Below are 27104 nucleotides of genomic sequence, written 5' to 3' on the forward strand. Positions count from 1 at the left end.
TGATGCTCTAGGAGTCTCTTACAGTCAAGAATAGTGATATTTTGAACACTCAACTTCTTCTTCAACATCTTAGGGTTTCTCTGTAAACAAAGTTACATGTATATTTTCTTGTTTTTTTGTTGCTCCACTGTTAAATTTTATCTCGTTTAGACAAAATGTATACAAGTTACATGCATACTGAGCTTTCCTTTGTTTTTTTACTCCAAGAATCTCCGAGGGTGAAGAACAATGATTTATTAAGAACTCAACTTCTACAACATCTTTGGGATTTTGAACACTCAACTTCTTCTTCAACATCTTAGGGTTTCTCTGTAAACAAAGTTACAGGTATATTGTCTTGTTTTTTTGTTGCTCCACTGTTAAATTTTATCTCGTTTAGACAAAATGTATACAAGTTACATGCATACTGAGCTTTCCTTTGTTTTTTTACTCCAAGAATCTCCGAGGGTGAAGAACAATGATTTATTAAGAACTCAACTTCTACAACATCTTTGGGATTTTTTGCAGAGAAAGCCATAGGTATATTGCCATTTTTTACTACTGTTCCATGGTTAAATTTCAACGCATTTGGACAAAGCCTATATAAGTTATATGTATGCGTTGACCCAAGATTTCTTTTGTTTTTGTACTGCAGGAATCTGTCAGTGAAGGAACAATGGTCTTGCTATAAGTCAACTTCTTGTTCAACATATCTAGGGATCTTTGTGAAAGAAATTATAGGTACAATGTTTCTTTTCTAAATTGATCCATTTAAATTTAATTTCATTTGGAGAGAACATTTGCAAATTATACACATGTTGATAGGTAACTTTTGTATTTGGTTGTTACAGATGTCTTCACGGAGGAAAAATATCAATAGCATACTTGCAGTGGAGGTCTTCAACAGGAAAGATAATGGCGGTAATTGGATTTGTGATAAGTATTATAAGTTGGATTGGATTTTGATGCACCCAAGTACTCGAGGGAGTTTCAAGGTCAAGCGCAAGGATGTTGCAAACCCTAGCAAACATTGGAAAGGTAGAATTCTAGAGTTCAGAAAAGTGTTTAATGGCACAAGTGCAGTAACAGAAGTGTTGATTCAACATGTTTATACGCATAAACAAATCTCTGTACACGACGAGAACAACATTGCAAATTATAAACAAAACAGTAAGTTGTTAAATTTTATCATTGATTATTCTTTTGTATCAGAGTTGTTTTTAAAAGTCTTTGCAGTATTCTAATTCAGTCTTGTTTGATTGACAGCTCTATATCCATCGACTTTGCATGAATGGCAGAATGTGGAATGTTTAAGCGGCAAGATACATGTTTGGCATGAAGAGATAGGTTCTTTGATCTATGATAATACCTCTGCAAGTCAACTTGCCACTCAAAATATCTTTTTTTATAATTCATTGTATGTGGTAGAAAGCCAGAGATTGCAGCATGTCCCATTGCCGCCACTGTCTAGTGGTGAATGGTTCATTGGTAGCTTGGAGTTGTAAGGAGCTTGCAAATCGAAGATAAAATCTGACATCAATAGTGCTATGAAACCCACCACAGACTCCAAAGATGTGCATCTTAGTTGGTTTATTCCATTCTCATTGTTTGCACATTTGTTTGGTTCATGTGATGTTTTGAAGAAAACAAAGATTACTTATCAATGCAAGTGTCCATCCGAGGAATGGATGAGTTAGCTATTGGGTGAGTCTTGGCAAGCCAAAAGAACACATTTTGATGAGACGATTGAGTGCAGGGTCAACCAATCTGATATTACATTCAAGTAAAACTTTTTTATTACTTTGCATACCTTGATTTAATTGACATAGGTCTCGCTTAGATGAATTGTTATGTTAGTCGCATTGATCACTTACCATTATTTTTGTTTTTATTACAGGTATTTCATTGCTAGACAAACTCTGTGCGTTCGCTTTCAATATAGAAGATGGCGACTTTTGCGAGGGGAGTGGATCAGCTTGGATCAAGATATCCGAGATGACACACATACAGCGCTTGTAGATGTGGTAATCTTGTGGAGTGGTCATAATCCTTTCGTAGTCAGCGCAGAGAGTCATTGGCCCATTTATTTTCTGAGACAAGAAATCCAATTAATGTCCAGTGAGCCCCTCTACAACTTCTATTTCAAGTTAGATAATAGAAAAGTCAAGACTCGTAGTGAGCAATCCATGACATGTAAACAATGTGCTTCTCCACATATCCTTGAGATAGTGGAATCCTTGTAAAAAAACTTTATAAAGAGCGAATACATACCTTTTTTGAACTTCTGAGTACTTTAAATTTTAGTTTACTGTGATCCAAGCGTGCGATAATACATACTGTAATTACTCAATCGTGCAGTTAAAAATCATAATTAAATTGCAGGTTAGAGGTCTATAATCTAGAGAATATTATCTTTGCACAATGATATATTGTAGCGCATCTCTGCTGCTCGTTTCTTAAATTTTAATATTAAATTGGATCCATAGGAAATTTCAAGGCCTTTTAGATTTATTTTCTTTAAAAAAGTATATATTTTCTCTCGTTAGACTTGAATATACTCAGCGACCCAAACATATTCGAGGATATAATAATGTAGAATGAAGCATTTGTCTGTATGAGTAATTTTAACAGTGACTTTAAAGTACTGAAATAAAGAAACTAAGGTAAGAGTTTTAATTTGAAACTTTAGAGTTAATAACTTTATAAAGAACCTTTATTTAAAACCCTAGACATATAAAAGCTATAACTCGAAACTCATTTTCACTTTCATTCTCCACTTCCCTACACTTGTGCTCTCCTTCCTTCTCTCTTTGTGTGCCATGGCTACCACTCCCGCCTTCGCCGCATGGATCAGCTCCACATGCTACGCGCACATAGGGGACTAGATATATCCTTGTTTTGCGTGACCTTGAGTCTAGAGAGCTCACTTTCCACTGTAGACCCTAACTCTAGTATACTAGCATCATTTTGTGATGCAGTGAACCTCTCACTTGCTCTATTCCCGACTCCACTCTCAGGTGGGTTCCCATGGATTTTTTGTATAGTTTGTGTGCCGGATCCAGCCATGCAAAGGTGATAAGTCGAGCCCTGGTGCATGTGGGGCAACATCTCCACGCTAGAGCAGTGCCCGCCTCGTCACAGGACCACGTCACAATGGATCTCATTGAGAGGGATGCCGCCTTTGTCATATATGTTATGTGCACTGAGGTGCAAGAGGACAGTGACGAGGACATCGACGCACCCTCTCGGCCACTACTAGATTACTTTGAGAGGGATCCTGAGGAGATCACTCTCGATCTGAGTGTTGAGGCAGCACAGAGCTTGGCCATTGTGCACCCACCTCCCTGCCCTGATGAGATGCCCATGAGCGAAGAGCCACCCCTCTCTTCTCTCCATGCTATCACCATCGAGGGGGTGGAATATCTACTCATGCAGGATGTGCTAGAGTTGTTGGAGCTTAGGGAAGAAGAACTATACTGTATCATGGTGCATGATGCACCTAGTGATTTCATAGATTTTGATTTACAGGATGCCCCACCACATGTTGATGAGGTGGCTCGTTATGATGGCATGAGCATCGATGACATCTCTGCCATTGTGAGCATCCAGGAGCAGATTGAGGATGCGGTGCCACAGTATCAGATCTCTGATGAGGAGTTCGAGCGATTGCAGGAAAGCCTTTTTGGTCCTCGACCCGACTATGCAGTGCCTACCCAAGAGAGAGACGAGGGCAGCCTAGTGGCAGGAGCAGACCTGGATGCTCCATTACAGCGGCAGATAGATGATGCAGAGAAGGTAATGTTCTCGATTTCATATGAAACTTAACCAGTAGGGCCTCTAGGGCATCGGGAGCGCACACGTGTTTTTGTCGGGATCGGGCCCCTAGATGTGCCCTGGCTGGAGGCTCGCGTCTGGGGGACCTGAATCTGCAGCGCACACATGTGTTTTTGTCGGGATCGGGCCCCCAGATGTGCCCTGGCCGGAGGCTCGCGTCTGGGGGCCTGAATCTGCAGATTCAGGCCCCCAGACGCGAGCCTCCGGCCAGGGCACATCTGGGGGCCCGATCCCGACAAAAACACATGTGTGCGCTCCCGATGCCCTAGAGGCCCTACTGGTTAAGTTTCATATGAATATGATTTATATATCTTCAGCACATTCCATGCATAGTGAGTCTGATATTGAACTTATGTGTTGCAGGAGATTGTCTATATAGATGAGTTTTCATCTAGGCAGGGTGGCCGATCTGGTAGCCAAGGAAGGGTGCAAGACTCGGCATTGAAGGAGTACGTTGGGCAGCTTGTCAACGACATTATTGTATTTCATAAGACATGCTCCCCTGCTTTTGCTGAGAACTTCTTGAAGTTGAGGGTACTAACAAAGGCTGGGCCCTTCAAGATCATCCCGACCAACTCTAGCCTGGAGAAAGTAGTGTTGCTTCGACGTTCGAAGCTACTCTACTTATTCACGAGTACTAGGTCTGGCCCACTTTTCTCCATGGTGGCCCGTGGCATGGTTGCCGGTGTTGAAGACCCCACTGTCATTAGACAAGAACTATTGGGCCAAAATGTATTGTTGCCTATGATCAAGAATATCTCTGACCATGGGGAGCCTAGCTCGAAGAAGCCTAGGAGAGAATAGATGTACTTATTGCCTACTGATATCGCATCATTGATGTACTGCACTTTGTAATCTTCTCTTCAAGTAATGAAAACCGATGTTTGTTGGATTCGCGTGCAATGTAGTTTGTGATACGTGTCATTTACTGTTGTTTTTTACTTGAATGTTACGTTTATTTGTCGAATTTATACGTAACACGATTCGTACCCTAAATTTAATACACAGTGCTTTATCGAATTCGTGCGCAACATGTATTTGTTCGAACGCATGTAACGATAACTCAATGAGGTAAATAAAATAAATATCAAGCGACTAAACAAAAATAAGACGCGCCAAAAACTTTGTATTTGTATTAATAACAATTATACATGGGGTCCATTACAACCAAGGCTTTACCAAATGTCTTCAGAAGCTACATTCCATGTGCTTTTGAGTTGTACACCTCTATCCTTGCTGACCTCCGCGAGGACTATCTTTCCATCGCCGAAAGAACCTGACTATCCGCAGATCCCTATCGGTGACGGTGACCCTCCTTGCATGCACCGCTGCATAGACTGAGTCTCCAAATAAGTCGATGAGGTAGGCTTCAGCAGCTTCTTGTAGTGTGAGGAGGGCCTGGGCAGTCCAGCGATCCGGTTGTTTCGCATGTAATATATCTGGAAATTGGGTCCTGTTGTTCCTGATCAGTATGCCCTCCATGATCTCCCGCACCAACTTTTGGAATGGAGCCTTCGGTATCAGGAGGTGAGTGGTCTTCTGGTAGTGGCGGATCTCGCGAAGAGCCACTGTGCATGGCTTCCATCGACGCTTGCGATACTGGCGTCGTTGTGGTGGTGGTGGAGCTGGAGGACGTGGCTGCCGTATGGAATTTCCAGGGGGTATCTCTGGGCCGCTTGCTTGGTGCATACCATGTCTTCTAGGAGAGAGAACTCAGAACTCAAAAGTGAAATATGTAAAATGAGGTGAAACTTTAAACTTATAGCCAAAATTTTCAAAAACCCTAAAATTTTAATTAATGAATCCATGCTTTGGAAAAATATCACCAGTGCTCCGAATCACATGAAATTTTACCTGTAGGCTCCTCAAGGACACATCAACCACCCAAAATTTTTTTGGCCCCAACAGAAGCCTCTGGATCACCTGTTCGAAGGCTCGCGTCTGGGGCCCTGAATCCCCCTCCGGACAGGTGACCCAGAGGCTTCTGATAGGGCCAAATTTTTAATGTAAATGAGTTTTTCTAATGCCCAGCATGAGGGTGAAGTTTCACCAGATTCCGATTTATAAATTTGACGGTTCAATCTTTTTTTGAAAATGCGTTAACTGCATTATACTACACTGATAATGTGTTGTCAACCTTGCAACTGTAGATTAAATGTACTGATAATGAGTGTGCGCAACTGTAGATTAAATGTATTGTCAACCTCGCAATGCGAAACATTGGAAACTTAAAATTGACAAAAAATAAATCATGGGTAAAATGGAATATCGCATATCGGATATACTGTTGCCAAACCACTATATATAGTAAGGATATAGTGCATCGGCCCATATACAACCGATCACCGACGTGTACGTGGTTGCACATTGAAGTTATCCTCAACAAAACTACTTACAAAATTGGAAACTTGAAAATTCACACAATGCGAAACATGGTCAAAATAGAATATCACATATTGGATTTAGCATTGCGAAACTATGAAATACACTGTAAATAGTGCATCGCACCAAGTATAACTAGAGCTAGGGAAAATTTAGCTCCATTTTGCAGGCCACTACTATCAAATACTTGAAGGTCTACTGGAAAGATAACCCAAAACTAAGCTCCTTACAATCTACAACCAAACCTGAGCTAAAAACATAGATCCAATTACAAGGTAGCTTCTCAAAGCATATTGTTGACATTAAGATTAAATGCATCCTTGTTATTGCGGATCCTGCGAACAAGAATCAGATCTATGGGCTTAATAGTGATACGTTGGGCATGAATGGCTAAAAGTTGACCATCACTCATTAGATCAATTAAGTAGCTTTCAGCTGCTTCTTGGAGAGCAAGCAAGGCTTGGCTTGACCATCGCCCCACATTCCTTGCCTGGTTCCTCGAAAAGAACTTGTGATGATGCCCTGACTGTAGATCTTGCAGTATTTCTCGCACCAACCTGGAGAATGGTGCCTTAGGAATAATCAAGTCGGCACTCTTCTGGAATTTACTTATCTCGCATAGCGCAGCTGTGCCTAGTCTCCATCTTCGCTTTTTATGTGTTGGAGGGCGTGTATTACGAGCTGGAGCAGTAGTGGGAGGTGGAGTAGCTGGAGCATGTGGACCACCATTTCTGGACAATGGCGAACCATCATTATCGAACACACTAGGGCCACCATTGTTGGCCACAGTAGCGCCACCATTATTGGCTGCAGTAGGGCCACCGTTATCGGTCACCAGGGGATCTTTGTCACTCACAGTACGCTCACTAGATTCGGAAGAGTGTTGAGCTCTTGCTCTCGCAGGCACCTTTTTGATAGGAAGCTTGGAACGTGCCATGGCTGTGATGATGAAGGATAGAAAGGTGGAGGGTAGAGTGGAGAGCAATGGGAAAAAATGAAAGGAGAGACGACTTAAATACGAAACTTTCAAACTTACTGTGGTGTAAATGAATTTTAAATTTATCATTTCATTTCATTTCTCCACCCCATCCCTACCTCTCTCTATCTCCTGACACCCCCCTCATGCCCCCCCCTCTCTCTAGGCCAGTGAATGTTCCAATGTTTGGAATTTTCATATCTTTGTCTTAGGATTTCAAAATCAACTTTTCATAATTAAAAAACAAAGTTCGAAATCGACTTTGAAAAACATAGTGACAAACCTTTGAAATTTTAAAGAAAATTTATAAGACATCTCATGTTAGAGATATGAGTATTGACGTGTCATATACTTGGGACTTGTGCTCTCTTGTGGACTCTAAATGCATCAAAATTTGATTCTGACACGGGCTGCATCTTGTATGCAAAGCATATATATTCATATACTAGCTTCTCAATTATTCTAACCAAACAATGCAATGTGCAAAAGTGAACCCTTGTTAGTGGTATTTCCAAAATAGGGCACCAGTTTGGATCCACTGGAATTAGCATTCCATTTCTCATGACTTTCTGATCACATGTCGGAGCATCCTGTTGTCCTGCCTTGGCAAGCCATTCTTTCTTTCCATCTTTCCCTTTCTTCCTAGTTTGCATGCAGTATATGCACAGAAATTTTGCATTTGCTGCATTTGATAAACCAAACATACACTTCAATGTTTTTAAATCACCTGCAAGATGCCATTCAACTTGATAGTCCCCAAACCCCTCAACGTGTAAAACTGCTCCATTATTTTGCTATTGAATAACAATGGGTATATTAGTGAGGTTAAAAAAAACTTTAAGTACTTCATGGTCCTCCTTTGGTACTTCAAATGCTGCAAGCCACCATATTTCATTCTCCGATTATACACTGAAGTATAAAGGATATTTTTCATCGATGTTGGGATCCAATGCTCGATTCATAAGTGTTATACTCACACGCTCAAGTTTTTGCCCCTTGATAATCTCACTCTCATCAAGTTTGAGGACAAACTTAAGCTTGCCTCTACATTCTTCCATAGATATATTGTAGAACTTGACCATAGCAATCTGAACCCTACATATATCCAATACAAAGTTGTTGGATGCATTCAATACAAAGGCAACTTCTTTGGAACCATACTTCAATATGTGTGTGTGTTCCAGATGCGTAGGCTCACCAATTAGTTCTAAAACTTTCTCATTTAGTTGTTTTCGAGCCTTCTTCACGTGAAATGGTTTTGGCAGAGGCATTACTCGCTTAGTATTGAAGACTTGCTTAAAACCTGTATCCAATTGTTGATAGAGCATACTATATGACTTAGAACTCATTCCCACCTTGTCACATAATCCCTGAGCATCTGTAGCAGTAAACAAGTTGCTCACATCCCTAAGATGTTCACTAGCAACACCATCCACAATGTCCCTGAATTTACAATTTTCCAATGCATTTTTGACCATATCCTTGCTAAGGACTTTGGCAATAGTATCATTCTCTGCATGAGGAAACATATTTCTCATTGTAGTAGATTGAGCATATATCTGTCTATGATATTGTCCACTTCCTTTGGCTAATTGGCCAATTGGTTTAACGGATCGGATGCGCCGACGTGCCTCTTTGGTTTTTAAAGTGGGACCAATCTCCAAAGTTTTTGTGAGCTTCCTCTCTATGTTTCGATTCTCCTTCTCCAAGTCATTGACTTTAGACTGTAACTCCATATTCTGCACGTGTGTAGCATGCATAGCATCTTCAATGACAGACATTGCTTGTTGTAGGTTCTGGTTCTCTCTATCCTTCTCAGCCAATAATCTATCATTTTCCATCAAAGACTGCATATTCCCTTGTAATCTTGTCTACATATTTGTCAAGGTTTGATGAGCCGCTGCTAATCCTTGTGTGACAAGTTTGCATATGTATCCATACAATCCTTCATTGCCTTCACAAGCAAACTTTACAAATGATGTAAGCCCTTCAAATTGCGGTGGCCTTCGAGTGAGTGGATCGGGTGGATAAATGCACCCATCAACCCAAAGGTCCACATTTTTTTTCCTTGCATTTCTTTCTTGTTGCATCCTGCATCTTATTGCATCATCTCTTTCCACAGTTCTTTTGAACATTGGTGCATATTCATTCTCCAATTGAAAGTGAATATCTCTCTTTCTCTTGGTACATCCTGCACCTGCATTCTGCAAAAAAAAAAGTATGCAAATGTTAACTTGGATTAACATTCAAATCGCAGAAATACACCCCTTTGATTCACTATATCTGTGTTTTTTTTAAAACCCAGTTGGTTCTTGTCTCTTTCTCTTGCTTTCAGTCTTGATAGACCCTAATCAACCCCTAATCAGCCTGTAATCTTGGCTTTTAATCTACCTCTAATTAGCATCAAATCTTATCTTCTATTCTATCCAAAATATTCTCTCTCTCTCTCTCTCTCTCTCTCTCTCTCTCTCTCAACAAAAATTCATCAAGGAAACCCTAAACACATTCATACTGAAGCTTGGCTAGTGGAAAACAATAACATCATCTTATCTTCTGCCCTAATTTACTATCTGTCACTCTATCACTTATTTTCTTTGTTCATCTCACACAGTCCTATCTGTCCCCCCTTCTCCCCTCCTCTCTCTCTCTCTATGAATTGATGCTTAAGGACTGAACAACAACTGTGAAGAATAATAACATCATAAAGATTAAAAAAATAAAGATACCTCCATTATCACTGGATTGCTTGTAGTATAGACTGTTGAAGACGGAGATTTCTTACTGCATATTTTTGAAGAGGAAGATGGCCTGTAGCAGGGTAGAGTGTGTTGTAGATAGAGATTCTTTGATTTCAACAAATGGTATCAAAACTACTCCTCAATGCTACTTCAGAAGAACTCGTATGCAAGAAACCATATTCTGGAGGGAAAGAGAAGAATGCACAAAATTTGGGACAAAACTAGAGCTTTCTAAGGGAATGAAAAAATGCCCAGAAATAGGTATATACTTGTCCAAAAAAGATGAAAATTTACAAGAAGACTCTCGAGTCAAAAAGGTGTCTCTGGGTAAAAAATAATCTTAAAATATGATGTGTACGTCATTTTATATCGTTTTTTAACTTCCGCCCTTTTAAGAAGCGAGAATGAGAATGATTGAAAAGTCATGAGGGCACTAAAGAGGGCATTAAAGAGTCATGAGGGCATTAAAGAATGATTGGCTGCGTTTTTAGAAAAAATAGAATTGTATTTTTTTAGTTATGAGGATTTTGAGAAAAAGTGACCTTAACCTGCAGTTTGGGAATAAAATAATAGGTGAAATCTATTGAAAACATAAAAACGAGATTTGCTTGATTGTAAAAGATCTCTTTTTAAAATATTATTTTGGAATCTCTTTTTAGAGAGAGAGAGGTGAGAGAAACCCCTTAAGGGGCAAAAAAGAGAGTCCATATTTCTCCTAATGGATTTCGCAATATTGTCAAAATCATTTGTTCTTGTATCAAAACTACATACCACTTGTAATCCTTTAGAACCTAGGGCCTGGCCATATGGTTGTATCCTCTTGTATAAAAATTGTAATGCTATAGAACGTAGGGTCTTGCAATATGGTCATATCCTTTTATATACCACTCATGATGTTGTAGAACCGAGGCTCTACTCATATGGTCATGTCCTCTTCTTCCCTATACAAGTTTAGATTTAGGGTTTGGCCATATGGTCATATGCTCTTCTTCCCTATACACCTCTTTATTGTGTCAAAAGTATATGCCACTCTTGTAATGCTTTGGAACCTAGGGTTTGGCCATATGGTCATATCTTCTTCTTCCCTCCTATACAACTTTACATTTAGCCATATGGTGAAATCCTTTTCTTATTGCATTAAGAATTCATACCATTTTCAATCCATGATCATTTAGTAGAAATGTAAATTATCATATGGCGCTTGTATTCATTTTATGATATTACTTTTGGTTAGTTTTTCGCCACATGGTCAAATGTCTCATTTCCTAAAATGTATTTGACTAATCAACACCTATACATGTCTTTTATATAGAAATCGACTTTGAAGCCCTAATATGCTTTCAAGAAAAGAGTCACCAATGTAGAATTGGTTTTACTTTAACTCAATTGCCATGTTTGATCTTTTTATATTAATTTTATTTAGATATTTCCAAGTTGTGAAATATATCCTTTCTTAAAACCTCTTCTAATAAACAGCATTGGTGAAAGTGCTTTATATACATATTCAATTTTGAATCCTTCTAGCATGTGTATGTGACAATGTTGTAATATGTTTGTTACAACTAATTAGAGTGAAATTGCTTTGGAGTCATGAGAGTGCTTTGTATACATATTCAATTTTGAATCTTTCTAGAATGTGTGTAAGACAATGTGCTAACATGTTTGTTACAATTGACTAAAATATTCTATGCCATTTGCTTAGTTGAATCACACATGTAATTAGTGATGGAAAAAGTGCTATGAAAAAATCATTAACTTGAGAGCAAATTTTGTTCCACCAAATTCTCATATGTTTTACTTTGCCTCATGAATCATGATACTATTTATTATTGAAATTTGGCGCTAGGTCCAATGTTTCCTTTCTTGAAACCTCTTTTATTCACGCATACCTAAGCATGTCTCTCGTATACATACAAATTTAGAAGCCTTAAAAAATGTGCGTGTGTGCATAATACTTATATGAATTTGGACTTGGTGGCTTCTCGTAGGTTGTGTTATGAGCACATAATATTTTTTAATTAGGTTTTGTTCACATGATCAAAAGTTTCTTTTCTTGAGATCTCCTTTAAGTTATATAGATATGCATATCTTCTTTTTATGTACAAAATTGAAAGCCTTCATAAGTGGACGTGCATTTATGCTTGTTAAAATAAATTGAAATGTTCAATGCTAGCTTACAAGTTCAAGCATAGATGTAGCCATAGTAACAAAATAGTAGAGGATTCTCATGTGTTAGTTTTATTGCTTTGTCAAACTAAGGACTCTATGGTTGGACATTTCCTTCTCAAAATGATCCTAGCAATGTCTCGAGCTTGCCATCAATGGCAATAGGAGGTGTGGGTGACACAAGTAAAATGCACTAGGGAAAGGTTTTGAAGAGAACCACATGTTGAGTTTCATCACACACAAGACACATGGAGAGTTATTTCAAACGTCGTGTGTGAAACCCCTCTTAGTCTCTGAGATATATATATATATATATAATTGTGTGTGGGTGTGTGTGTGACTCATGATTCATGAATGGGAGTGCCGTCTAAAGTCATTATTGGGCTGATGGCCCAAAGTTCAAAACCATCCTTTGCAATTTATGAACAAATGAGTCACGACTCACGAGTGAGATGTGACACAATGGAAAGAACATAAAGTGCTGCCACATGCTCAGTCTGTATTTGCATCCAAACGTAAAGGTGGTTATATATTTAGTAAGTGAGAAGGAAAAAAGACATGTCACACGTTGTAAACTTTACTTATTTGACATATAAAAGGTTTAGTACGTCTGCGCGTGACCGTAATGTCATAATCTATGACGGGCCATTTCCCACTATTTCAGAAAAAGGGACAGTGACAAAAGGGGTCAATTCAATATTATTATTATTCAAGGCATCCCTTTATGGTTGCGAATCGCCTTTATTTGATTTTGCAGGCAACTTGCAGGCAGTGTTCATTTTTGCAAGTACCCTAGGTTTTTTCATGTGAAAGGCTCGTTAGCAAGTGCCTTTCTTATGGAAGGGCTTTTTCAAAACTTTGCCCTTCGAGAGTCGCCTATTCTAAATTTTGCCTTTCTAGCTTAAAAAATACTATTTTACAAACTCCGGTTTAATCAATGTATAATCTCTTTGAACTGTTTTCTTGCCTTGTCATGTTCATTATTCTTTACAAAACTATAATACCAACAATGATACTATAAAATTTTCTACACTTAGTATACTAATCAGCTAATGATTTTAAGCATAATAAAATAAAATTGTAAATAATATCATGAGAATAAAGTGTAATGCTAGGAGAAAGGCTAGAGTTCAATTAAGCAAGATAGTTCAAAAGGGAAACAAGATAGTTCTATAATAATCCATGGTCACATATCAAAATAGCAACACAATCAAAGCATACCATTACTCATGCTTTCTTACACCAACTCTGTTCCTACCACATTGACACTACGGTGAGCTTTCAATCCGTCCCACGTGGCATAGATGGCATCCCAATCAACATCCAAAGGGTCTTTAGCACCATTATATGAAAGAAACATGAGTTGATTCAAGGTCTCCAATGACATCCTATTGCGATCATTGGACTTGATATGATTCATTTTAGAGAATCCTCTCTCACAATCAACTGTGCTTGCAACAATAAGTAAGCATGAACGCCATAACTTTTTCATCTCTCCAAAGGCTTGATCAAACTCAATATCATGTCCACATAATTGCCATGCACCATGCATATTTTGACCTGGGCATGTCCTCTTTAACTTCACCATAAAGTCTCCATACTCAAGCTTGCATGCATCAATATCAACAAGGGTCCCAAACTTTTCTAGTAAGGCATTTATCCAAATTGCACCCATTGTGAAGCATCCACGAACATCATGTGGGTAATCCTTAGGGCTAAATATCTTTGCAGCCTCAAATAGCTTTAAATCGGCAAACCTCACATATAGTGCAGATATAACATTCTGTACAAATTGCTTGCCAATTTCAATGCAGCTCTCCCAAGTTGCCAATTGGATACATTTATCCTTAGGTCCCAACTGATTATTATGAAGAGTATGCCTTTCCATAGCTCCAGCATTGTTGATTGAAAAATGCATGTATCCATCTTTAACTTGCTGATAAAACTTTGTGAGATATTGTGTCCCATGACCAAAGTCTCCCAATAAGAAGCGTGCCTCTAGAATATCTATAGTGACCATAAGCTCTGTTCCTATTGAAGTTATGTCTACTTGTTCAACTTGGAACTTTTTATTCAGAAGATTTAAGTAGTGTAGCACATCAGCTAACAGATGTAGGAAGAATTCAACCTTGAATGAGGTGAACAACATATACAACTCTGCATTTTCCCTCATCCATATACGCAATAGAGCTGGCATCAATGTAACGAGCCTTTTCACTACTTGTCCTCTTGAGAGCCAACGAATCTCATGCACCTTCAAGAGCTCATGAACTTGTAGCTCAAATTCAATGGCTAAATCTTTCAATTCGCCATGCCTTTTGTAAGAACTACTGAACCATTTGTAAGACTTTCGAGCGGCCATTTCTACTATCTCAAAGATAGCCAATGTAGACAAAGCATCCTTAGCTGCCAATGCATCTCTATGTGCTATACAATGAACTCCAACCAGGTGTGGTACCTCTCGTGCAAATCGGTTGACTAATCCATTTTGCCCAAGCATCACACTACATCCATCTGTGGAAAATCCTACAAGCTTAGATTTTGATAAACCAAAGCTGAGTAAAAACTCTGAGAGCCCATCATACAATCCCTTTGCTGTTCCATTATGTGTTTTCAATAATGAAACAAATCTATTACGTACATATCCATTGCCCTTATCACATAAATATGTGATACATACGATCATGTGGTGATCGTTAGAAACATCCGTGCTCTCATCCACCATCAATGAGTACAAGGGACTTTCACAAATCTCTGCCTTTGCTTTCTCATACAAGTGTTTGTAGCATGCCTCCAAAAACATATGAGCAGAAGATGAAGAAAGATAGGATGCATAACTTGCTTGACTAGGTACATATGGTGCCCCAAAAAATACTAATTCCTCAACATTCTTTTGAAAGTCTGAAAGAGGCTTATCCCTGATCGCAATGAAATACATCACTTGAAGCAACACTCTGATCCGTGCAACCCTTTTGTCTACCTCTGCTTGATCCATATTGTGCAAATGTGTATCAAGAGGTAAAGTTGATCTGTGGTCTTTCTCTGCCCATAAGAACTTTGCTTTGTTGTGTTCTTTGGACCTTTCGTGTACCTCCAATGATGGTCGTTGGAGAACTGTGCTACCAATATTAGCAAAAACATTGCTCATCTTAAAGTGTGTACACATCTTGCAACGGATTCTTTGTTTGCCATCTGCATCATGTGTAGCATAGCTCCATGGAAAGTACACCTTCCAATGTTCCTGATACACACGCTGACCCTTTGCTTTTTTTGACACTGAACCTTCATAGTCTAAAACTGCATCCACATGTGCCTCATATTGTTCTCTCACTTCATGTATGCTTTGTAGTACATTCACATTTTGTTCCATTTGAATGTCATCTTCCTCCTCTTCTAACCTCACATTGAGGTCCACACTCACATTCCTTGTAGGTTGTGTGTATGCACTAGAGCTTGCATTTGGAACATCATTGTCTCCAACACTATTGGGCATATCCTCTATTGATTTTCTCTTTCGCAAAAAAGCCATTGAGAGGCTTAATTGCTGAGAATCCTTTTTAGGGCGCCCAATTCTTGTCGAGAAAGCCATAACTTCAAATGCAACTGGTTTATCAATAACAATAAGCTCATAAGTTTCAAATAAAGAAATAAATTTTCAAAGGTCATATAAACTATTTTATATCATACATATCTTAGTAAGGTCAAGGTTTCACCCATCCATCTCAAAGAAAAGTGGTTTCATTTCTTAGTAAAAATGAGTAAACCCTTGATAGTAAATGTAGAGAAGAAATGATTAAATCAACTTTTTTAAAGACATAATGATGGAGCATACAACTATAAAGTGTATACTAGCATTTGACTAAGGGCATCAATTAAAAGATTTCGAGTACTTATGTTTTGGGGATACATGTAAAGATTTGATGATAGTCACTCTAAGAAGTTTTCCTAATATCTCTTATTGCTAAGAAATCTCACTACTATGGATAGTGACTTTCATAGTTATGTCTTCTAGGTTGACAAAGGTTCTAACTCCATATTTTATCCCTATGAATTGTGTAAGACTTTGGCCTTATTGTTTTTGGGTTATTCCTTGATAGTATAATTCAAAGGACGTAGAAAAACTTTTGCATCCATAGGATCTATGTTACACTTAAATAAACTAATATTAGTTCAATCCTAAACATTGAAATATATTCCTTCTCTCTCAATTGGCTTTAATAAAGACTATCTTAGAGTTGCATAACCATATAACAATCGATGACTAGTTAAGTTAGACAACTCACCTCTCAAAGACTATATCTAATCAATATTGACTCGATTCGAGAGGAAAAACAAATCAATCAATATTGACTCAATTCAAGAGGAAATCCATAATTTAAAGCAAAATGATCATTTTGCCTCATTGCTAAGTTTTGGGTCTTATTGTGACTTGGAATTGTTTTTGCTTTAGGATATTGTAAGGGATGATGAGGTAGGTCATGGTAGGAGAACTATCAAAACGATTCTAACTCATAAGTAATTAAAGCAAAATAGTAGCTACTAGCCACTTAACTTATATAGGTAGTCTAAGACTAAGACTAAGGTGTGATTGTTGTTTTTTAAAAACTTACCTTGATAGAGCGTGCTGAGGTGGCGACTCCCCGCTGGTCTCTGGAGGCCTGGAGGCTGGAGCCTGGAGGGCCGTGGAGGCCCGAGGGTCGAGGCGGGCCGCGGCAGTGGTGGGCACTGGGCACTGCGCCCAGGCAAGCCCGAGGGTCGAGGAGTCAGGACTCGAGGCGGGCCGGGCCGCGGCAGTGGGCAGTGGGCACTGCGTCCAGGTGGCAGGCAGGCAGGCGGCTGGCCGCTAGAGGGTCGAGTCACTCGAGAGTCCACGGCCGAGTCCCGCTGGAATCGGCTGGATCCTGGAGGGTTGACGCCGAGTCCTGCTGGCGGCTGGAGACTGGCGTCCCCGCTGGTGGCGACTAGCGTCCTGAGTACCCGGCGCTGGTGGAGTCGCCGTTGCTGGAGTCCCGAGGGCCGAGACTGGAGTCCCCGCTGGTGACGGCCGAGACTGGAGTCCCACTCAGTGGCTGGAGCCTGGCAGGCTGGTAGCTGCCAGTTAGAGCGGCGAGTTAGTTGAGGGCCGAGCGGCGAGGCCCTACTCTCGTGTCAAGTTTCAACTTCCCACTCCCGACTCCCGAGCGTACAGTACCTCGGGAGCTGTAGGTTGTAGCCTGTAGGCTATCACTGTCAAGTCGACTGTTCAGACTCCAACTCTCCTCAAGGCTCGTACTCAGGACTCTCGAAAGTTGAGTGGCTTTTAGCCTTTAGGACCTAGGTTAAGAATTAGGGTTTCAAATTTCAACCTTTGAAGTTTGGGGGCCGGGCCAGGGGCTTGGGTAGTGGGCATTGGGCAGTGGGCACCGAGCGGGTGCCAGGTGGCTCCTAATAATATTAATTAATTAATTTTTTTTAAAAAAATTGCCCTTCTAAAGCAAGGTTAGAAAAAACCTGCCTTTCTTGAAGAAGGGCAAATTTTTTATCTTGGCCTTCTATGACATGGCCGAAATTTTTTTTGCCTTCTCTTGAAGGTCAAAATGCTTATAGAAGGGCTCAGCAACCCTTAAAAAAAAACCCTGCCTCCCACTGGACATGTCTTTGTCACGTTCCCCTTTTTCTGTGATGGGAAATCAGAACCTCCTTTTGGAAATATCTCAGGCTGCCGTTCGAGATTCTGGCCCACTTGTACCGATCTGAATATGGGCGGAGGATCTTGAGACTCTCACGATCACCTCACCTATCGAGTCTCGACTCTCGACTGGGGACTCCCCGCCGGACACCCCCGCCAGGCTCCCGAGTCCCGAGTCCGCAGCGGTAGATATTCATTCGAGTATCTTGTAAATACCCTCTTTTTTCATATATATATATATATATATATATATATATATATATATATTGCTCGCCTTGCTCCTTCGTCCGTCCCTTGCCTGCAAGCAGGGTTTTTTTTTTAGGGTTGCTGAGCCCTTCTATAAGCATTTTGACCTTCAAGAGAAGGCAAAAAAAATTTCGGCCATGTCATAGAAGGCCAAGATAAAAAATTTGCCCTTCTTCAAGAAAGGCAGGTTTTTTCTAACCTTGCTTTAGAAGGGCAATTTTTTTTAAAAAAATTAATTAATTAATATTATTAGGAGCCACCTGGCACCCGCTCGGTGCCCACTGCCCAATGCCCACTACCCAAGCCCCTGGCCCGGCCCCCAAACTTCAAAGGTTGAAATTTGAAACCCTAATTCTTAACCTAGGTCCTAAAGGCTAAAAGCCACTCAACTTTCGAGAGTCCTGAGTACGAGCCTTGAGGAGAGTTGGAGTCTGAACAGTCGACTTGACAGTGATAGCCTACAGGCTACAACCTACAGCTCCCGAGGTACTGTACGCTCGGGAGTCGGGAGTGGGAAGTTGAAACTTGACACGAGAGTAGGGCCTCGCCGCTCGGCCCTCAACTAACTCGCCGCTCTAACTGGCAGCTACCAGCCTGCCAGGCTCCAGCCACTGAGTGGGACTCCAGTCTCGGCCGTCACCAGCGGGGACTCCAGTCTCGGCCCTCGGGACTCCAGCAACGGCGACTCCACCAGCGCCGGGTACTCAGGACGCTAGTCGCCACCAGCGGGGACGCCAGTCTCCAGCCGCCAGCAGGACTCGGCGTCAACCCTCCAGGATCCAGCCGATTCCAGCGGGACTCGGCCGTGGACTCTCGAGTGACTCGACCCTCTAGCGGCCAGCCGCCTGCCTGCCTGCCACCTGGACGCAGTGCCCACTGCCCACTGCCGCGGCCCGGCCCGCCTCGAGTCCTGACTCCTCGACCCTCGGGCTTGCCTGGGCGCAGTGCCCAGTGCCCACCACTGCCGCGGCCCGCCTCGACCCTCGGGCCTCCACGGCCCTCCAGGCTCCAGCCTCCAGGCCTCCAGAGACCAGCGGGGAGTCGCCACCTCAGCACGCTCTATCAAGGTAAGTTTTTAAAAAACAACAATCACACCTTAGTCTTAGTCTTAGACTACCTATATAAGTTAAGTGGCTAGTAGCTACTATTTTGCTTTAATTACTTATGAGTTAGAATCGTTTTGATAGTTCTCCTACCATGACCTACCTCATCATCCCTTACAATATCCTAAAGCAAAAACAATTCCAAGTCACAATAAGACCCAAAACTTAGCAATGAGGCAAAATGATCATTTTGCTTTAAATTATGGATTTCCTCTTGAATTGAGTCAATATTGATTGATTTGTTTTTCCTCTCGAATCGAGTCAATATTGATTAGATATAGTCTTTGAGAGGTGAGTTGTCTAACTTAACTAGTCATCGATTGTTATATGGTTATGCAACTCTAAGATAGTCTTTATTAAAGCCAATTGAGAGAGAAGGAATATATTTCAATGTTTAGGATTGAACTAATATTAGTTTATTTAAGTGTAACATAGATCCTATGGATGCAAAAGTTTTTCTACGTCCTTTGAATTATACTATCAAGGAATAACCCAAAAACAATAAGGCCAAAGTCTTACACAATTCATAGGGATAAAATATGGAGTTAGAACCTTTGTCAACCTAGAAGACATAACTATGAAAGTCACTATCCATAGTAGTGAGATTTCTTAGCAATAAGAGATATTAGGAAAACTTCTTAGAGTGACTATCATCAAATCTTTACATGTATCCCCAAAACATAAGTACTCGAAATCTTTTAATTGATGCCCTTAGTCAAATGCTAGTATACACTTTATAGTTGTATGCTCCATCATTATGTCTTTAAAAAAGTTGATTTAATCATTTCTTCTCTACATTTACTATCAAGGGTTTACTCATTTTTACTAAGAAATGAAACCACTTTTCTTTGAGATGGATGGGTGAAACCTTGACCTTACTAAGATATGTATGATATAAAATAGTTTATATGACCTTTGAAAATTTATTTCTTTATTTGAAACTTATGAGCTTATTGTTATTGATAAACCAGTTGCATTTGAAGTTATGGCTTTCTCGACAAGAATTGGGCGCCCTAAAAAGGATTCTCAGCAATTAAGCCTCTCAATGGCTTTTTTGCGAAAGAGAAAATCAATAGAGGATATGCCCAATAGTGTTGGAGACAATGATGTTCCAAATGCAAGCTCTAGTGCATACACACAACCTACAAGGAATGTGAGTGTGGACCTCAATGTGAGGTTAGAAGAGGAGGAAGATGACATTCAAATGGAACAAAATGTGAATGTACTACAAAGCATACATGAAGTGAGAGAACAATATGAGGCACATGTGGATGCAGTTTTAGACTATGAAGGTTCAGTGTCAAAAAAAGCAAAGGGTCAGCGTGTGTATCAGGAACATTGGAAGGTGTACTTTCCATGGAGCTATGCTACACATGATGCAGATGGCAAACAAAGAATCCGTTGCAAGATGTGTACACACTTTAAGATGAGCAATGTTTTTGCTAATATTGGTAGCACAGTTCTCCAACGACCATCATTGGAGGTACACGAAAGGTCCAAAGAACACAACAAAGCAAAGTTCTTATGGGCAGAGAAAGACCACAGATCAACTTTACCTCTTGATACACATTTGCACAATATGGATCAAGCAGAGGTAGACAAAAGGGTTGCACGGATCAGAGTGTTGCTTCAAGTGATGTATTTCATTGCGATCAGGGATAAGCCTCTTTCAGACTTTCAAAAGAATGTTGAGGAATTAGTATTTTTTGGGGCACCATATGTACCTAGTCAAGCAAGTTATGCATCCTATCTTTCTTCATCTTCTGCTCATATGTTTTTGGAGGCATGCTACAAACACTTGTATGAGAAAGCAAAGGCAGAGATTTGTGAAAGTCCCTTGTACTCATTGATGGTGGATGAGAGCACGGATGTTTCTAACGATCACCACATGATCGTATGTATCACATATTTATGTGATAAGGGCAATGGATATGTACGTAATAGATTTGTTTCATTATTGAAAACACATAATGGAACAGCAAAGGGATTGTATGATGGGCTCTCAGAGTTTTTACTCAGCTTTGGTTTATCAAAATCTAAGCTTGTAGGATTTTCCACAGATGGATGTAGTGTGATGCTTGGGCAAAATGGATTAGTCAACCGATTTGCACGAGAGGTACCACACCTGGTTGGAGTTCATTGTATAGCACATAGAGATGCATTGGCAGCTAAGGATGCTTTGTCTACATTGGCTATCTTTGAGATAGTAGAAATGGCCGCTCGAAAGTCTTACAAATGGTTCAGTAGTTCTTACAAAAGGCATGGCGAATTGAAAGATTTAGCCATTGAATTTGAGCTACCAGTTCATGAGCTCTTGAAGGTGCATGAGATTCGTTGGCTCTCAAGAGGACAAGTAGTGAAAAGGCTCGTTACATTGATGCCAGCTCTATTGCGTATATGGATGAGGGAAAATGCAGAGTTGTATATGTTGTTCACCTCATTCAAGGTTGAATTCTTCCTACATCTGTTAGCTGATGTGCTACACTACTTAAATCTTCTGAATAAAAAGTTCCAAGTTGAACAAGTAGACATAACTTCAATAGGAACAGAGCTTATGGTCACTATAGATATTCTAGAGGCACGCTTCTTATTGGGAGACTTTGGTCATGGGACACAATATCTCACAAAGTTTTATCAGCAAGTTAAAGATGGATACATGCATTTTTCAATCAACAATGCTGGAGCTATGGAAAGGCATACTCTTCATAATAATCAGTTGGGACCTAAGGATAAATGTATCCAATTGGCAACTTGGGAGAGCTGCATTGAAATTGGCAAGCAATTTGTACAGAATGTTATATCTGCACTATATGTGAGGTTTGCCGATTTAAAGCTATTTGAGGCTGCAAAGATATTTAGCCCTAAGGATTACCCACATGATGTTCGTGGATGCTTCACAATGGGTGCAATTTGGATAAATGCCTTACTAGAAAAGTTTGGGACCCTTGTTGATATTGATGCATGCAAGCTTGAGTATGGAGACTTTATGGTGAAGTTAAAGAGGACATGCCCAGGTCAAAATATGCATGGTGCATGGCAATTATGTGGACATGATATTGAGTTTGATCAAGCCTTTGGAGAGATGAAAAAGTTATGGCGTTCATGCTTACTTATTGTTGCAAGCACAGTTGATTGTGAGAGAGGATTCTCTAAAATGAATCATATCAAGTCCAATGATCGCAATAGGATGTCATTGGAGACCTTGAATCAACTCATGTTTCTTTCATATAATGGTGCTAAAGACCCTTTGGATGTTGATTGGGATGCCATCTATGCCACGTGGGACGGATTGAAAGCTCACCGTAGTGTCAATGTGGTAGGAACAGAGTTGGTGTAAGAAAGCATGAGTAATGGTATGCTTTGATTGTGTTGCTATTTTGATATGTGACCATGGATTATTATAGAACTATCTTGTTTCCCTTTTGAACTATCTTGCTTAATTGAACTCTAGCCTTTCTCCTAGCATTACACTTTATTCTCATGATATTATTTACAATTTTATTTTATTATGCTTAAAATCATTAGCTGATTAGTATACTAAGTGTAGAAAATTTTATAGTATCATTGTTGGTATTATAGTTTTGTAAAGAATAATGAACATGACAAGGCAAGAAAACAGTTCAAAGAGATTATACATTGATTAAACCGGAGTTTGTAAAATAGTATTTTTTAAGCTAGAAAGGCAAAATTTAGAATAGGCGACTCTCGAAGGGCAAAGTTTTGAAAAAGCCCTTCCATAAGAAAGGCACTTGCTAACGAGCCTTTCACATGAAAAAACCTAGGGTACTTGCAAAAATGAACACTGGTGGGAGGTTTCCAAATTCACGTCATCCTTTTGGCCATCAAGGAGTTTTCAATTTCCCATCACAGAAAAAGGGGGACGTGACATGTCTACGTGACAAAGACATGTCCAGTGAGAGGTTTCCAAATTCACGTCATCGTTTTGGCCATCAAGGAGTTTTCAATTTCCCAGCACAGAAAAAAGGGGAACATGACACAGACATGTCCAGTTGGCAGTGGGACTCGGGAGTGAGGGCGAGGTAAGAGCTCTCTCTCTCTCTCTCTCTCTCTCTCTCTCTCTCTCTCTCTGCCAAAAATATATATGAAAGAAAATTATCTGCCCAAGCAAAAGTCGTGAGGCATTCACGTCGGCCTTTGTGCGCCAAATGGGCTTGGATGCAAGGATAAAACGTCGCCAATTTGGTGTTTTGGCGGCCGTCATGTCTAAGCGTGGCCATTATGCGCATTTGATATATGGTTAATGATATAGGAGGTGCCTACCAGCGTATGACGGCTGCGAGAGTCATGGGATTCCGGCCGAATAAATTGGTGGTCAAAAACACGGGTTCGCGGCCGGAAAATACGGGCTGGCGGCGCAACTGGCGCCTGTTTCATCAATGAGATGGCCGGCTCAAGAGGAGAGGATGGAGGCCAGATTGAGCACCAACTATTATCGAGGGACCAGTCACAAAAATATGCAGCAATTTGTTGGACTGAGGCTTGGTAATCTGCCTGGACGGTGTGTTATTTGCTTCTAATTGCCTGGATTCATTTATTAACGTACAACGTATCGTGAAGACGATGCAGTACTCTCAACAGTTGTACTCATGCCATTGAGCGAAAGTAATACTAGGCTACTGTTGATAAGAGTCCCTGGACACGCGAGGCGGGCTTGATCGGTTCAAACATGCGGTCTGTTGGATAGAATTGCATGATGAGGCGCCTCAGGTTAGATATCAAGTGGGGTTTTTTGTCTTGACGTACACATCAGCGGTCAAGTCTGATGTGGCTGATTGACTGCAGGGTTTTAAAAAAGAGATGGAGAGAAAGAAAAAGGGGGGGCCATGGACATGGAATGCCAAACCCTCGCTACTCTCTCTCTCTCTCTCTCTCTCTCTCATGACTTAGGTTACATAGCATCCATGGCCATTTGCCTTCTCTCTCTCTCTCTCTCTCTCTCTCTCTCGCAGCTCTCTAAACCCACACATCCATGCTCTCTCGTGGCCCTTTGAAGCATAGCGAGCTCATCTCGCGGCTCTCTGAAATGACACATCTCGCAAACCTCTGAAGCCAAGCTCGTCTTCTGTAACAATAGGTACATGCTCTCTCTCTCTCTCTCTCTCTCTCTCCTTTAGGATTGAAGCATATCATGGTGGATTTCACAGTTTACTCGGAGATTTTGCTCATTTTCTGAGCTTGATTATGAGAGATGGCACTAGTAGGCAATGAAAAAACCATGGGAGTGGATGGCATTGCTAGTGACAAGCAAAGATAGGAGAAGTGTAGGGGATTTTGGAGCTCTAGCTCTCCTGCAATGTTGTTGTGGGCGAAAGTCCAGAGAGCAGTTTGCACAATTAAAGAGAAGAAGAGAGCCATGCAGCCTAGAAACTGGAAGACCATGCCATTTGTATTAGGTAGATTCCATCTAAATACTTCATGTTAGATTTGTAGCACTATAGTTGTATTGTGGTGCTTAACAAGTACATATATATGCAATATGGAGGAAGGCTGATGTTAGTGTATTGTTCTCTCTCTTTTTTTGGACATTGCTACGATTTTCCAGCAAGCATCAATGACCTGAAAAACTCTCTCGTCTTGTGCTCAACTGATTTATCCAGGTAGTGAAGTATGTGACAAGCTTGCAAGCATAGGCATGATGTTCAACATGATCATGTACCTCACATAAGATTTCCATTTAGAGCAGGTCAATGCTGCCAAAATTCTCAGCATAAGCAACAACATAGGTTACATTTCTCCTGTGCTTGGTGGTTATCTAGCAGATTAATATGTTGTATGTTTATGGGCTTTGATCATAGCCTCTCTCATTAACTTGGTGGTGAGTTCCTTGAAGAGTCCCTTTTGTTCTTTGTTTTTAATGTCATGCCATGACTAAGGATTGTTGTTGTTTTAAGGCATGCTCTTAACGGTAAATCCACACAAAAAAATGATTGATGTCACCACTACATGCATGGGATATCCTTGCACAGGAAGCATCTCAATGTGCAACACATTGGGTCGCGCACAAACTGATTAATTCAAGTGAGTTTGCACTAGTATTAGTCCAGCTTATCCACACAACCAATTTATAGTTGTCTCAATCTGCTTCCTTGTTTCCTATGCTTGTATTGATAAAGTTTCTTTATCTGCATGAATGCAGGGAATGTTTCATCCCTTAGGCCAACTTCTTGGTCTGGCTGGTTCAAATCAGGCACCATCTTAATGTGCACAACCCACAGCAGCCCAACTTGCTTTCCTTTGCTCAGCATTTACATTGTTGGCCGTTTCTTCAGGTGGCATCAAACCATGTGCCTACCCTTTTGGGGCTGACCAATTTAACCAAGACACTTTGGAGGGGAAGAAGGCTTTCCAAAGCTATTCAAACTGGTATTTCTTTGGTATCTACCTGTTTGTGCTCCTCTCGGGCACCTTTGTAGTCTATGTGCAGTAGAGTGTGAGCTGGGCCATGGGGTTTGGCATACCCACCATTGCCATGGCCTTGTCTATAGCCATGTATATGTTGGGAGCACCATAACTATGGCAGAGGGAGGCATCATTGAGGGAGACTTCCTTGTCTGCTATAGCTGGTACTCCTACATGAATGTTGCCATTGCTCTTGTCTCTTCTTCCTCACACAATACCACAAGAGAATTAGGCGATGCATATTTTTAGTTATTTTCAGTTGGAGCTATTTTCAGTGTTGTACATCGAGTGAATGGCGCTTTGATAAGAGCGATTGGCGCTTTGATGAGCAATGTATGTCAATAAGAAGCCCCTTCAGGTCCTACTCTACGAGAGTGGTTGTATGTTTTCAATCAATGCCATTGTATATTTGTATCCCAAATGTTCTATGTCAACATATTTGAAAATATGACATAGTTTGAGCAATCGAGTATCAAAAGATCGTTGCACTTCATATAATTCCACTTTGCAAGAGTCCTTGTATGTTTTCTATCAATGTCATGGCATATTCATATCCCAAATGGTTTATGCTAGCATATTTGGAAATATGATATAATTCAACAACTCTAGTTGTATATTTAACATAATGTGCATTACTAAAATTCTTTTGGTACTACAATTGTGTCTTCTTTAAACCTAGCCCTTTGAGGTTACTAGGATATACAAATAGAGCTATAGTCAAATCTTTTCAATTTTTATGTGTATTTAATATGGATACATACAATATTGGAAATTTTTTGGTAGTACAGTTTTCTCTAGACCTAGCCCTTTGAGTTTACTAGATCTTTCTAACAGCTACACATAAAACTACTACTACTTTCCAAAGCAACAGTTCCACTTATCTAATCCCTTTGAGTTTGTTAGAGCTTTCTAACAACTAGGTAGAAAACTACTAATACTTTCCAAAGCAATAATTTCACTTTTTTAATCCCAACTAATTTTTGGATCCAAAATCTTTGTCTAGAAAATATTGTATTGTACACTTGATTGGTTTGAAATTTTTAAAGGGCCGAAATGGATTATATAAGATTCTTCAATTTAGCTTTCCATAAATTATATAACCCCTCACTCAAGCTTGATATAGTTTAGAAAGGACGATTTATGGAAGGAGGTGTTATAGATAAGTAAAGGCATGGGCAATAAATGGTGTTTAACTTGAGTGCCCAAGTGTACAATGATACAAAGATGTCATTAGGTTAGTGGTAATGGGTGCACCAATGATGAGATCAATAAACGTAAATGGAAATACTGTGATGATATTTGAATTTCTAAACGACAATGTTTTGGAAAAAAATACAAATATTGACAATGTCATTAAAAACTTGGTCCATCATATGTGTCAAGGTAAGAAAATGTGGATCAACTTGAAGCCTTGCTTGCTTCTCCCTCCTCACATGCCTTGTCTAATTTGCATTGCATTGTTACCTTGATTTTTTCAGGAGGCTTTGGGAATGAGGGGAGCTTCCTCACTTGTTCTTTAGTCCTTAAAACTGTCTTGTGACAACCTGGCTTAAAGAATGGACATGCCCTAGCTAGTGAGTTCCCAAAGCCAT

The 27104-nt window shown here is 40.2% G+C and overlaps 3 protein-coding genes and 2 long non-coding RNA genes across 5 annotated transcripts; 4 read left to right on the forward strand and 1 right to left on the reverse strand.

Annotated features, from left to right (window-relative positions):
• Positions 1–204: 204 nt before the first annotated feature.
• On the forward strand, positions 205–720 carry LOC148011293 (uncharacterized). Its single transcript, XR_015689319.1, has 3 exons — positions 205–327; positions 437–519; positions 635–720. It is a non-coding gene; the product is annotated as an uncharacterized LOC148011293 (long non-coding RNA).
• A 108-nt stretch (positions 721–828) lies between these two features.
• LOC148011294 (uncharacterized) lies at positions 829–1527 on the forward strand. Its single transcript, XM_087670942.1, has 2 exons — positions 829–1149; positions 1246–1527. Exons 1-2 carry the CDS (start codon positions 831–833, stop codon positions 1482–1484), a joined length of 558 nt encoding a protein of 185 aa, XP_087527068.1. The 5' UTR covers positions 829–830; the 3' UTR covers positions 1485–1527.
• Positions 1528–13312: 11785 nt separating this feature from the next.
• LOC148011295 (uncharacterized) lies at positions 13313–15664 on the reverse strand. Its single transcript, XM_087670340.1, has one exon. The coding sequence runs from the start codon at positions 15662–15664 to the stop codon at positions 13313–13315; it is 2352 nt and encodes a 783-aa protein (XP_087526466.1).
• A 4413-nt stretch (positions 15665–20077) lies between these two features.
• LOC148011296 (uncharacterized) lies at positions 20078–22429 on the forward strand. The gene has a single exon (XM_087670341.1). The coding sequence runs from the start codon at positions 20078–20080 to the stop codon at positions 22427–22429; it is 2352 nt and encodes a 783-aa protein (XP_087526467.1).
• Positions 22430–23451: 1022 nt separating this feature from the next.
• On the forward strand, positions 23452–25925 carry LOC148011297 (uncharacterized). The gene is made up of 5 exons (XR_015689384.1): positions 23452–23820; positions 23896–24187; positions 24258–24506; positions 24711–25131; positions 25250–25925. It is a non-coding gene; the product is annotated as an uncharacterized LOC148011297 (long non-coding RNA).
• The last annotated feature ends 1179 nt before the right edge of the window (positions 25926–27104 follow it).

The sequence above is a fragment of the Lygodium microphyllum genome, chromosome 28 (genome assembly GCF_053477565.2).
Source record: "Lygodium microphyllum isolate KBCC chromosome 28, Lygodium_microphyllum_v1.1.10, whole genome shotgun sequence".
In the NCBI taxonomy this organism is placed as follows: domain Eukaryota; kingdom Viridiplantae; phylum Streptophyta; class Polypodiopsida; order Schizaeales; family Lygodiaceae; genus Lygodium; species Lygodium microphyllum.